The sequence below is a fragment of the Scyliorhinus canicula genome, chromosome 24, assembly GCF_902713615.1.
Source record: "Scyliorhinus canicula chromosome 24, sScyCan1.1, whole genome shotgun sequence".
In the NCBI taxonomy this organism is placed as follows: domain Eukaryota; kingdom Metazoa; phylum Chordata; class Chondrichthyes; order Carcharhiniformes; family Scyliorhinidae; genus Scyliorhinus; species Scyliorhinus canicula.
Window position 1 is genome coordinate 10,916,112 of NC_052169.1, and position 13,281 is coordinate 10,929,392.

General features: G+C 45.5%; 1 protein-coding gene across 9 annotated transcripts in view; it reads left to right on the forward strand.

Annotated features, from left to right (window-relative positions):
* Positions 1 to 591: 591 nt before the first annotated feature.
* celf6 (CUGBP Elav-like family member 6) overlaps positions 592 to 13,281 on the forward strand; it is a 781,535-nt gene continuing 768,845 nt past the window's right edge. For 7 of the 9 annotated variants that reach the window (XM_038784119.1, XM_038784111.1, XM_038784115.1 and 4 more), the window contains exons 1-2: positions 592 to 933; positions 4,448 to 4,530. In XM_038784119.1, the coding sequence (XP_038640047.1) occupies positions 696 to 933; positions 4,448 to 4,530 (321 nt within the window). In that variant the 5' untranslated portion in view covers positions 592 to 695. The remainder of the gene's footprint in view (positions 934 to 4,447; positions 4,531 to 13,281) is intronic. The other 2 variants (XM_038784114.1, XM_038784120.1) reach the window with 2 other exon arrangements.

Genomic DNA, 13,281 nt, shown 5'->3' on the forward strand with positions numbered 1-13,281 from the left:
CATTAAGGAGGGGCTCTATACACACACTGGATTGCATTAAGGAGGGGCTCTACACACACACTGGATTGCATTAAGGAGGGGCTCTATACACACACTGGATTGCATTAAGGAGGGGCTCTATACACACACTGGATTGCATTAAGGAGGGGCTCTATACACACACTGGATTGCTTCAAGGAGGGGCTCTATACACACACTGGATTGCTTTAAGGAGGGGCTCTATACACACATTGGATTGCATTAAGGAGGGGGTATCTGCCACTCTTTCTGTGTGTGTGTGTGTGGGGGGGTCTTAATCACTATCTTCCCCTCTACACACACATTGGATTGCATTAAAGAGGGGGGGGGGGGGTGATATCGGCCTCTCTATTGTTCTGTGCGTGTGTGAGGGGGAGTCTTAATCCGTGTCTTCCCCTTTATACACACACTGGATTGCATTAAAGAAGGGGGGGTCTGCCTGTGTGTGTGTGTGTGTGCAGAGTGAGAGGTGGGGGGTCACTGTGCCTTTAAGGCTGCTGAGTGAGTGAGTGTGTGTGTGTGTGTGTGTGAATCCAGCCACATTTGTTTCAGCACCAACCAGGCAACCCTGACGTCAGGACTTGCAGAGTCTCCTAGTTAGAGGCTGACGTGAGCGAGCAGAGAGGGAGAGAGGGAGAGAGGAGGGAGAGAGAGAGAGAGAGAGACAGCGCTTGAAGATGGCCACTGTAACCAACGGAGTGCAGCTCGAAAACAGCAGTGGCGGCGGCCGGATGAACGGCTTGAGCCACAGCAGCCAGAACACCATCCCCATGAAAGACCACGACGCCATCAAACTCTTCATCGGCCAGATCCCCCGCAATCTGGAGGAGAAGGACCTAAAGCCGCTGTTTGAGGAATTTGGGAAGATTTATGAACTGACAGTGCTGAAGGACCGCTTCACCGGTATGCACAAAGGTCTGTGCCTCTCAACCTACATTCTTCTGTGCAATGTGGATGGGCAAATGCACACAGCCCGGAGCAGTGTGTGTCTGATTGTGTGTGTGTGTCTGATTCTCTCTCTCTCTGCTTTAAAAGAGAGCCAGGTTGACTTCTCCCCCACCCCCCTAGGTTTCCCATCTGCTACCAATAGTCTGGCCAGTACCCCCCCCCCCCCCCCCTTCTCTCTCTTGTCACTCCTTCTTTACTTTTTCCCTGACCCCGTCATTAAAGTTTCTTGAGAATTTGCAAACACCCATTTGCAGCTCCTGTGGGGAGCGGACCATCTCTCTCACTCCTCTCTGTGTGTCTGTCTGTGTGTGTGTGTGTGTCTCTCTCTCTCTGTCTCTCTTTCTCCCTCTCTCTGTCCGTCCATCTCTCTCTCTGCCTCTCCCTGTGTCTGTCTCTCTCTCTCTCTCTCTATGTGTGTGTCTCTCTCTCTGTCTCTGTGTGTGCGTGTCTCTCTCTGTCTGTGTTTCTCTCTGTGTGTGTCTCTCTCTCTCCCTCTCTCTGTCCATCTCTCCGTCTCTCTATCTGTCCATTTGTCTCTCTACCTCTCTGACTTTCTCTTTCTGTCTCTCTCTGCCTGTCTCGGTGTCTACCTCTGTCTCCATTTCTGCCCCTCTCTCTCACTGTCTCTCTCCCTATGTCCCTCTCGCTGTCTCTCTCTCCCTCTTTCTGCCCATCTCTCTGTCTTTCTCTCTGTCTCTGTCTGTCCATCTGTCTCTCTCTACCTCTCTGACTTTCTCTGCCTCTATCTCGGTGTCTCTGTTTCTCTCTCTCTTTCTGTTTGCCCATCTCTCTCTGTCTCTGTTTGTCCATCTCTCTGACTCTAACTCTCTGACTTTCTCTCTCTGCCTGTTTCTCGGTGTCTCTGTTTTTCTCTCTTATTACCTCTCCGTTTCTACATTTGTGCCTCTCTCACTCTTTCTCTGTGTCTCTCTCTGACTTTCTCTCTCTGACTCTGTCACTCTCTGTCTGTTTCTCTCTCTCTCTCTGTCTACCTCTCTCTGTATCTCCTTTTCACTCTATCTCTGTATTTCTCTGTGTCTCTCTGACCTGCTCTGATTCCGCCTCTCTGTATCTCACTGTCTGTCTATCTGTGTCTCTCTGTTTCCCTCTCTCTCTGTCTACCTCTGTCTCTCTGTCTCTCTCTCTCTCTCTCTCTCTGTGTATGTGTCTCCCTCTCTGTCTATCTATCCCTCGCTGTCTCTCTTTGTCTATCTCTTTGCCTTTCTCTGTGTGTCTCTCCCTGTCTTTCTGTCACTCTCTCTCTATCTGTCTTTCTCTGTGTCTCCCTCTCTCTCTCTCTATCACTCTCTCTCTCTCTCTCTGTCTTTCTCTGTGTGTCTCTCCCTCGCTCCCTCTCTCTGTCTATCACTCTCTCTCTCTCTGTCTTTCTCTGTGTGTCTCTCCCTCGCTCCCTCTCTCTGTCTATCACTCTCTCCCTCTCTGTCTTTCTCTGTGTGTCTCTCCCTCGCTCCCTCTCTCTGTCTATCACTCTCTCTCTCTCTCCTCCAAACGAAATACTCGTGTTTGGACAGCTGACCCGATCTGTTGTGATATTTTTTTTGATGGTGGAAATTGGACGTATTCACTCTGTTCTCTAACCCATGCAAAAGCAAAACGATTCTCTTTCGCAAGTGATCGACAGTCAAAGTTGAATTATTTGTTTTTTGTTTGTGATTGTGTGTGTGTGTGTGTGTGTGCAAAGCTCAGATGGGCCCTTCACACCCCACCCCACCCCCCTTCCCCAACCCTCTCCCTCCCTCCTCCTCCGCCCCCCCCCCCCCCCATCCAATCTCCCTGCAATCTCAATTCAGTCAGCAAACCCAAATCCGAACAACCAAATTCAGATATAAACACCACCCCTAGAGTTGGTCAATCCGGCCAAAAACTATATTTTTTTTCAGGGTAAAAAAAAAGTGCATTACAGTCAATTTGGGGGGCACATGAAGTTTCGTGAATTTTGCAAACTCGATTTTACCTTTTTGGTCCAATTTGAATGTATGCTGATTGGCTCCACTTGTCCTGTGGGTTTGACACATGTCCAAGCTGCCACTTCAGCTTGGACTGTACCCCCCCCCCCCCCCCCCACCAAACACAACACACACACACTCTGATCTTACTCTGACTTCTGAGTGATGTTTGGGTTAACTAAATCCAAGGGGGAGGCAAGACAGCACCGGTTTGAACCATGTGTGGCAAATTGTCTTTAAAGGACATGCATTGATTCACAGTAACTTGGCTGTGTTGCGCTAACTCGTATTGACCCCGAAGTTAAGTTGCATCATTTCAACCCAAATTGAATGGACTTTATGGAGTTCTAAATTTACCTCCCCCCTCCCTGCTTTGTTACTCCGTAGTTGAACTCCCCCCCCCCCCCCCCCCCCCCACCCAAGGCTGAATTCACTGATGCAACACTGCAGGCAAAGGTACTGATAACAAAAACAAAATCTCAATTAATATAATCATCTGCATGCATTGGCTTGTGTGAAATTGTCAATGGGTTGTAGATCTTAAGGGAAATGTGTTCTCCTTCATTGGCTTCTGGAGTTCGAGTAACTGGAGCTGTCAATAACTTTAGCTTGAGCAATAAACATTGAACATTAATGCATCCCCATTTATAGTCAGACCTTATTAACATGGATGCTGATGGAGCGCATACCTGACCGACAAACGATTGCTTTGCTCGCTTTCTATAAAGAGGCGGGTTGATGGATCTTAAACATCCACGATAAGCAGCCAAACTATTGACATCTGTTGCAATACATGTTAATAAGACGTGTTCACACCGTAGTGTAGCTTCGAGTTTCTGGGAGTCCTCTTAAGAATTAACCGCTTGGAGTGTCTGGATTTTGTTTTTTTGTTTTTTGCGAGCATTACCTTGGTGAGCGTTCTCGCTGAGTCTGCCTTTGCAACGAAATAATCTTTTCTCAAAGCTCCCCTGCATTAATTGTCAGTTGAATGTGCGGGCTGTGAATTGGGGACACTACTGCCCACAGTGGGTGAGGCAATGATATTGAAGAATCCATGCTAAGTTAATGCGTTGAGAGTAGCAACTGCCTGCCGCAAATCTGTCTGGTAGAGTCTCTGCTCAACTTGAACCAGTTAGAATGTACCTCTCTCAGCTCCTTTCCCCTTTTAAGCAGGACACTGGGCGGGTAGAACCGGTGCGATGGCTTGGCTGGAAACTTTCAATTCGCTGTTTCCTCAGAGCAGACCTGTAAAAAAAAAATAACAGCTTGTCTGGAACTGTTTGACGAAGCCGTCCTTTGCCTAGTTCACACCTGACTGGTGTATTCAGTTTGAATGGGCAAAGCTGCCCTGGGTGAGGAGGGAGGTAAACTAGGCTGCTCGGGAAAGACAGATGTGTGGTGAATGTGAGCAAGGAGGCAGATGTCCACTGTCCTATCTGCTGCCACTTAATGAAATGAATCAGCCAGCCTTTGCGCCTCAGAGGTAACTTGCTCTGTTTTGTTTTGATACATAGGTTGTGCCTTCCTCACATACTGTGCCAGAGATTCGGCTCTTAAAGCTCAGAGTGCTTTACATGAACAGAAGACGTTACCAGGGGTAAGTAAACATTGTTTTCTTGACCTAATGCATGAACGATCGAAGCCATCCCCCTTCAATACCCTCCTCTCGGTATTTTGGCCTGTTTGTTAGCAGTGATGCACATGTATGAGTGGACCAGTTGCTTCAGCAACAGAGCAGAAGAGAAGGTATTTCCATGTGTCTGCCCCCCTCCTCACGCTGTAAAATCATGTGTCAATCCATCTTGTCAGAACTTGACATTGCAGCAGACGAGACCGCTGCAAGATTTCACACAAGTAGTGCAAATGCTTGCTGAAGGGTTTCTCGATTTTGTTTTTTTTTTGGTGGTGGAGGGGGGGGGGGGGGGGGGGGAACGAGATGTGCCTGTCCCACGGAACTAACTCCTTGTGCAAAGCCGCATGACACTGGCGACGGTGCCTGTATTTTATTGCAATCCCCTCTGTCCCCTGACATTGTCTCCAGTATCGGGCGCTGAACGATCATTCCTAAATGTGAGCTGTGAGCTTGGAATTGAGTGCATTTGTGCCTGGATTTCTTTGCACTTTCTTTTAACGATGCTCGTCTGCATTGCTGGGGGGTTTTTTTTGTGTGTGCGGCCTCTACTTTCTTCCAAGCTGTCATGGGCTGAATTAAAACATTTTTTTTGAAAGATGAATCATGCTGCAGTGTTTGCATTGTTCAAGTCACAAATATAAGCTGATAAGTTGAATGAATACTGTGTGAGAAGGAGAGGATGTATCTTCACATCCCGGAGAAGGGGCAGTCACAAATTGGAGAGGGGTCCTGCAAATTTCACTTACTGCTTGTCACTTTGAACGAGGGACATTGGGAAACAATTACTGCATCATTGACATGGATTATTGCGAACTACACGCCTGTGTCCTAATACTTAGAGCAGACAGGGACAAGTACTGTCGCTGTGCATACTGCAATTAGGGGGACAAATAAAAGGGGGAACTGTTTTAGTATAAATATTGTTTTGCTTAATTACAATGAACAGTTTTTTAAAAAATGGTGACAATCTAACCTGGCGTGAGATTATTGTTGTCAAAGTTGGTGTCAGGTGCAACATTTACTAGCAGCAAGAACAACAAAAAAAATGTTCTTTTCTGAGTGAGAACTCTCACTCAGACATGTGGGCCACATTTGACATTTATATCTACACTGCTCAATATCAAGGTAGTTAGAGGAGGCCCGCTTGCCGGTGACATTGCTGTCTTTTGCAGCCTTGAAATCCTATTCAGAACTCCCCGTTTGGTCAGTTACCATGTCCATCATGCACTGTTCCAGTAATGCGTCTTTGACAGTTAGGAGCAGGAGCTGTCCAGCATTGCAGCCCTGTGCAGAGGAGCCAGATAGATTATTAAGCAAATGTATTTTGCCTGTGTGTGTGTGTTCTGGCCTCGTCAAATAGTTGGCATTCAAGGTATAGGGAGGCGAACGTGAATTGCAAGAGTCTTGGTGAAGGGGAGCTGCAGTTTGAACATCAATATTAAACGTTCTGCATCCGAACATCTTAGCCTCTACAGTCACTTGGGTGCAAGACGGGAAGCGAGTTGTGTGCACCTCAACTGCAGCAGTCCCTCGCAACCCCACAAAAGGTTTACCGAGGAAACTAGAGTTTTTTTCCCCTCACTGTAGGGCCTGGTGAAATGTTTTATTATGTAAACACTGCACAAGGTGTTGAGTGCTCTTCTGGGACTTTTGCCTTTCTGTGCGGATGCTGATATTTCTCCTCGAAATCTATGAATATGCATTGCTTTGAAACAAAATCAGGGGAGATATTTACTCAGTGGGTCTGAGCGCTAATATTAAGGGTGGGGTGGGGGGGGGGGGGGGGGATGCTTTTCACTGCCTTTTAACGTAGCTTGCCGACTCCACAATATCTGTGTCTCCCATTCCATTCCAGTGTTATTTCCACAGTTTTCCTCCCTGCATCAATAGCACTTTCAAGTTATGATTGCAAATATTTTATTTTCTGATTTTCACCTTTTTTATGAAAGGGAAATTTAGTTTTGTGCATGAAACTTTGTGATTACCAGTCACCAGGTGGTTAAGATAGAATGACCCACATTTGAGAAAATATTCTGAAAATATAAAATTGCATTCCTCCTTACAGGTCGTAAATAATGCAGTTAATAAGTCATTAAGTGGATCCCTATGAGGTGTACACCACAAAAAGGAATTGAACAATTAATTTGGTGCTGCATTTGCTATTTATCGGGTAGCACAAATGTATCCTGTGAAATTGTCCTTGGGACAATAGATGGGGAATTTTAGCACAGTGCATTTAAAATTAAGCGATTTAGAACCTGTCAATCTGCCATTGTATTTTCTTTAAGCATTCCTTAATTATCGTCGTGGATGAAAATTTTTTTTGGTTGAATCTCAAAGGATTATTTTTTTTGTACCTTTCTATCTAGGGCTTCACAGCGGCCACCATGTTTATTGTAATTCTGTGTCGCATCATTATGTTGGGAGTCAGGCAGCCATAGCAGCAAGTGGAAGGCAGATGATGCTAAATGGTGGCTTTCCAAACCAAATGTGGAAATATGACTGCGGAAAACCTTCCAGGCTCCACAGGCTAGGAGGTTAGACAGTTCCAGAAGCCACAAGGCAGTTCCCAGATTTTCTCTTTACTTATCCAGTTGAAGTCGTCCAAGACATTAGTAAGGCCACACTTGGAATACTATGTACGATTCTGGTCACCCTATTATATCATAGAAAGGATATTATTAAACTAGAAAGAGTGCAGAAAAGATTTACTAGGATGCTACCGGGACTTGATGGTCTGAGTTATAAGGAGAGGCTGGATAGACTGGGGCTTTTTTCCCTGGAGCGCAGGAGGCATGGGATGATCTTATAGAGGTATACAAAATAATGAGGGGCATATAAAGTAGATAGTAAACATCTTTTCCCAAAGGTAGAGGAGTCTAAAACAGAGGGCACAGGTTTAAGGTGAGAGGGGAGAGATACATAAGGGTCCTGAGGGGCAATTTTTTCACACAGAGGGTGGTGAGTGTCTGGAACGAGAGTAGAGGCGGATACAATTTTGTCTCTTAAAACGCATTTAGACAGATATATGGGAAAGATGGGTACAGAGGGATATGGGCCAAATGCAGGCAATTGGGACCAGCTTAGTGGTAAAAACTGGGCGGCATGGACAAGTTGGGCTAAAGGGTCTGTTTTCATGCTGTAAACCGCCATGACTCTCTAACAGCATGTACCTGCCAATCAACACAATCACACAAATTTGACCATGGGCCAAAGAAAAAAGACTGCAGGACTTGAGAGCAAAAACCCGATTGAAGACAGAGGTATTCCAGGTCCTGGTTTGGAAAGCCATCATTTAACATTATTCCACTTGCTGCTAGATTTAGTTGCCTATCTCCTAACTTCCATCAACCTGAAGGACAGGATAGCGGATCTCTCTTGGCATTCAGAAAGAGGGTTGATACAGTGCAGTTGGAATTAATACTGCCCGTATTTCCTCTCATGACTAAAATGCATTGCTGGTGGCCCAGCCTGAGAAATAGGGGAGATCTGATCAGCAAGAGCGAGCCAACATTAGCAGTTTGTATTTACGTAACGCTTTTCACAGTGGACCACCCCAAGGCACTTCACAAGCAAGGCAATCGCACTGTAAATGTCGTGAGTGAAAGGAAAAGACCTTCGGACTTTAGACCAAAAACCTGATCAAAGACGAATGAGTGTAATTTAAAAAGAGTGCCAGAACTAGGACATGGACAGCTGAAAATACAGCCACCAGTGGTAGGGAGGAAATAAGTCAGAGTGGCAAGAGTTGGGGAAACACAGAGTTCTCACAGGCATTAGGACTGGAGGAGATACGTACAAAGGCTGTACAATCCAATAATTTAGGACGTCGCTTACCACTGAGTGAGCTTTTATTGAATGACCTCCATTCTAATATTTCGGATTTATTTATGTTATGTTTCTGACCATAGTGGGAGAAATTTGCGACTGGAGGTGGTGGGTGGCACAGTGTATTGAGTGACAACTCCAGGCTAGATTGATGAATATCCCCTCTTTACTGTGATAACTCGTCATCCCCAAATGAGATGGGCTGTAACCACTTGAACCACCGTTTTAGGAAACGTATATCCAGACCATGCTGTCTCGAATGTCATTTGCAGCTGAACTGCCCGTCTGCTGTGGGGCGGGAGAAGAAAAACATAAATAGATCAGGATTCTCATTGATGCAGTAGAGTGTACTGTCCTGAGCTTGTCCTGCACATTGTTAAGAGAACATATAGAACGTGCTTTACATTACATTTGGTTTGTGCAGATTATGACTGAGGATTATTTGATTCTAACACTGAGAACAAATGGTGGGAAAATCAGTTATCGTACTTGGTTTACCAAACTTTACTCCTTTTGGCCTGGGTTCCATCCCCTCCACATCTTGCAGTTGGTGCCAGTTCTCCCCCCCCCCCCCCCCCCCCCCCCCCCCCCCCCACCTCCAAATTCCTTTAAATAAGTATAATCGCATCTCCCACTTGGGCCACACATCCTACAGCTGACCTGAACGTACTGGGTCCGAAAAAGATGTCTCATTCCCGGCACTAAAAATTCCGCTCTTCACTAATTTAATAGAATGCACGCGGTGATCCATCCCCATTTGAAATTCAAATTGGATGAGGAACAAAGCAGTAAGATTAAAACTGTGCATTGAAAGCTTTCGTGGAGGCATTAAAAGGCATCTTGTGTTTTTTTCTTATATAGTTTTTCAATTCTGTTGTGATCCATTTAGATGGATGACGCTTGAATTAATATAACTTTTTTGACCTCGGCTCCCAGTTCTGAGTGTCTGGCTTTATTTATTAATGAAAATCACACTGATGTTTCTAACATATGGTTTGTTCCAAGCAATGTTGTTCGATGTACTTGACTTGAATTTATATATACTTTTTAAATGAATATTTTTTTCTTTCCTGTGCATTTGAACCAGAATTGAATGCACTTGGCAAGAAGATTATTAAACTGTTTGACCACAGCAAATCTGATTCCGACACTGCCTCAATACCAGTGATTGGTTTACCTTGTCTCTCAAATGTCGAAAACCTCCACAGTGTGCTGCAGTGTTACTGCAGATAGCAGCGTTTGCCCTGCAGTGGTGGGTTTGAAAGAGTTGCATGTGCTAATCTCCAGGGCAACTGCTGGATGGTGGTAGTGGCTGGAGTATGAATGACTTGATGTATATCAAACCATCGCCGTGTTCTATTTTCCATGTCACCTTGTTCAGCATACGGATGCATTTTCCTATTGGGCAACTTGCCTCTGAGCACTTCTCTGCTGAGGTTCTCCTCTAGCCAGCTGTTTGAGTCACCCAAGGAGCACAATTATAATCTTCCCCTTTGTTTCTGTATTTTGATGTTACTTTACCCTCTATATAAACCCCACATCGAAAGTTAAATGTCCCCGCTATAGAGGAGGGTGCACCATGAGGAATATCATAGGGCACCAATGCACTGGTATTTCATTGTGTTGCCAGCTTGGGGTTTACACTCGATGTCTTCTTCCTAAAGGTCCGGGTTCATTGTAGCATTAGAGTTCCACTGGTACTATAGGTGCTTGAGAATCCTTCAGTGAGCTTAGGCGGTTGATCAATGGACTACTCAATGATCAACGGGCTTCAAAGTGAGATCCGGCCCGCCTTTTCTGTACTTTCTTGGGTCACTGGGTTGCTAATAGCAAGGGTGTCCTGGCTAATTGGTCTCTCTTTTTCTCCTGACCCTGGAGTGAAGAGGCTTCTTGTATATTCCCACCTCTGTATCAAAATCAAGACCTGTCAACACAACTCAGCCCGTGGATGAACATGGCTTCTTCCCAGTCCCAGCAGCTCAGTATCACACGAGGCCAGGGATAAGCTTTCACACCGAAAATCCAATTTAGCCAGCAGCTGGCCGCATTCTTGAATTTTTTTATGAGGAGAGGTTGGATAAACTCGGTTTGTTTTCACTGGAACGATGGAGGTTAAGGGGCGACCTGATGGACGTCTACAAAATTGTGAGGGGCAGGGACAGAGTGGATAGTCAGAAGCTTTTTCCCAGGGCGGAAGAGTCGATTACTGGGGGGACATAGCTTTAAGATGCGAGGGAAAAGTTTAGAGGAGATCTGCGAGGGAAGTTTTGTACACAGAGGGTAGTGGGTGCCTGGAACCCGCTGCTGGAGAAGGTGGTGGAAGCAGGGACGATAGTGACGTTTAAGGGGTGTCTTTATAAATACGTGACTAGGATGAGAATAGAGCAATACGGCCCCCGGAAGTGTCGTTTTAGGTTAGGTGGGCAGCAAGGTCAGCACAGGCTTGGAGGGCCGAATGGCCTGTTTCTCTGCTGTACCTTTCTTTGTTCTTTGTCTTCGTAGGGCATTCTGAAAATGACAACTTATAATTATGTTATAATTCTAAACATTCCGAAGCACTTCACAGGGAAATTCTAGAACAAAATAAAGAACTGAGCCACATGAGGAGATATTAAGAAAAATGATCAGAAGCTTAAAAAAAAGGGGGGGGGTAGGTTTTAAGGAGTGCCTTGAAGGAGGAGAGGGAGGTCATGAACATATGAATTAGGAGCATGATTAGGCCACTCGGCCCCTCGAGCCTGCTCCGCCATTCAATGGGATCATGGTTTAGGGAGGGCTCTGGAGCTCTGGTCTTGGCAGCTCGTTCATCTGTAAAAGAGCGATTTAAAATAGGGGGCACTCCAGAGGACAGCATTGGAGTAAGGCAGGCACCTCGGAGGGTTGCGAAGCTGGATGAGATAGGTAGGAGCGAGGCCATGGAGGGATTTGAAATCAAGGTCGAGAATTTTACTATCAAGGCATCACTTCGCCGAATAGCCAGTGCAGGTCAGCGAGAACGGGGGCGGGTGGTGATGGGTGAACGGGACCGGAAACGAGTTAGACAATCGAGGTTTGGATGAGAACAGGTAGAATATGGGAGGCTGGCCAGGTATTCATGGGAATACGAGGCAGTAAAGGCGCGAAAGAGGGTTTCAGCAGGAGAGCTGAGGCTAACATTATGGAGGCTAAAGTAGGTAGTCTTACTTGTCTCAAGGCTCAGGAGTATAATAAATCTCAGGGCAGTACGGTGGCACAATGGTTAGCATTGCTGCCTACGGCGCTGAGGACCTGGGTTCGAATCCCGGCCCTGGGTCACTGTCCGTGTGGAGTTTGCACATTCTTCCCGTGTCTGCGTGGGTTTCGCCCCCACAACCCAAAGATGTGCAGGGTAGGTGGATTGGCCACGCTAAATTGCCCCTTAATTGGAAAAAATAATTGGGTACTCTAAATTTATATTTTTTAAAAAAGAGTATAATAAATCTCAAGTAAATCCTGCATGTTTATTTTGTCCATCATTCATGTACAATAGAAATGTACCTTTTTAAATGCTGTGTTATTTTGCATCAGCCATGAATCAAATAACCCCATCAGTTGATTCACCCCTTTGTTTGTGTCTTTTGTTTAGATATCTTTTTTTGTTACTTTTCCATTTTGAAGTTTTACTTTGATTCAATCAGTATTCATACTGCAGAGCATTTTTCTTTCATACAAAGTCTGCTGGTATGACCTTTGCAGTACGACATGTGTAAGTATTATTAATTTGATCATACTGCTTGGAAATACAGTGGTATGATTGGTTGGGTACTGTACATTTAATCTCTATCGAGGACATGTTCGGTCTCAGACTTTAGCGTACAGTGGTCTCAACTAATCACCTCTTCAGTGTAATACTGCCTGAGAGTTCTCGGTCATATTTTAGCTTGGGCTGTGTGACAGCAATTATAGATATTGCAGGGAGCAGATCTTTCTCTCATGTTTTCTCTTCTCCCCCTTCTTTTCACTTTTTCCTTCTCTCTTTCCGCCTTGCCTTTATTCTCTGTTTTTTTTCTTCCTTTCCCCTTCTCTCATCTCTGTCAGTCACTCCTTTTCCCTTGTCTATTCGTTTTAACGTTGTTCTCATAATGTCTCACAAGATTGCCTCTTCACACCATATAATGAAATCTGGACCCTGACACTCTTTGTTGTGATGTTCAGAAGCATTTATTCCTGGAATCGGAAATCCACATAACTCCTTACTCTTGTCTAGTTTCCCGATTCCTCCACGTAGCCCGAGGTTCTTAAAGCTCAAGATTCTAAAACCTCAATCTGTCCTGGTCCACCCACGTTGGTGCAGCGGCCAAGAAAGCATAACAGCACCTATACTTCCTCAGGAAACTAAGGAAATTCGGCATGTCCACATGGACTTTCAATAATTTTTACAGATGCACCATAGAAAGCATCCTATCTGGCTGCATCACAGCCCGGTATGGCAACTGCTCCGCCCAAGACCGTAAGAAACTAGAGTCGTGAACACAACCCAGTCCATCATGTGAACCTGCCTCCCATCCTTTGACTCTGTCTACACCTCCTGCTGTCTCGGGAAAGCGGGCAGCATAATCAAAGACCCCTCCGATCTGGGTTATTCTCTCTTCCAACCTCTTCCACCGGGCAGGAGATACAGAAGTCTGAAAACACGCACCTACAGATTCGAAAACAGCTTCTTCCCTGCTGTTACCAGACTCCTGGGTGACCCTCTTATGGACTGAACTGATCTCTTCACACATCTTCTTTCCTGAGTAGCACGACACTCTGTATGCTTCACCTGATGTCTGTGTCTATATATTTACATTGTGTATCTATCATATGTCCTATGTTTTTCATGTATGGAACGATCTGCCTGGACTGTACGCAGAACAATACTTTTCACTG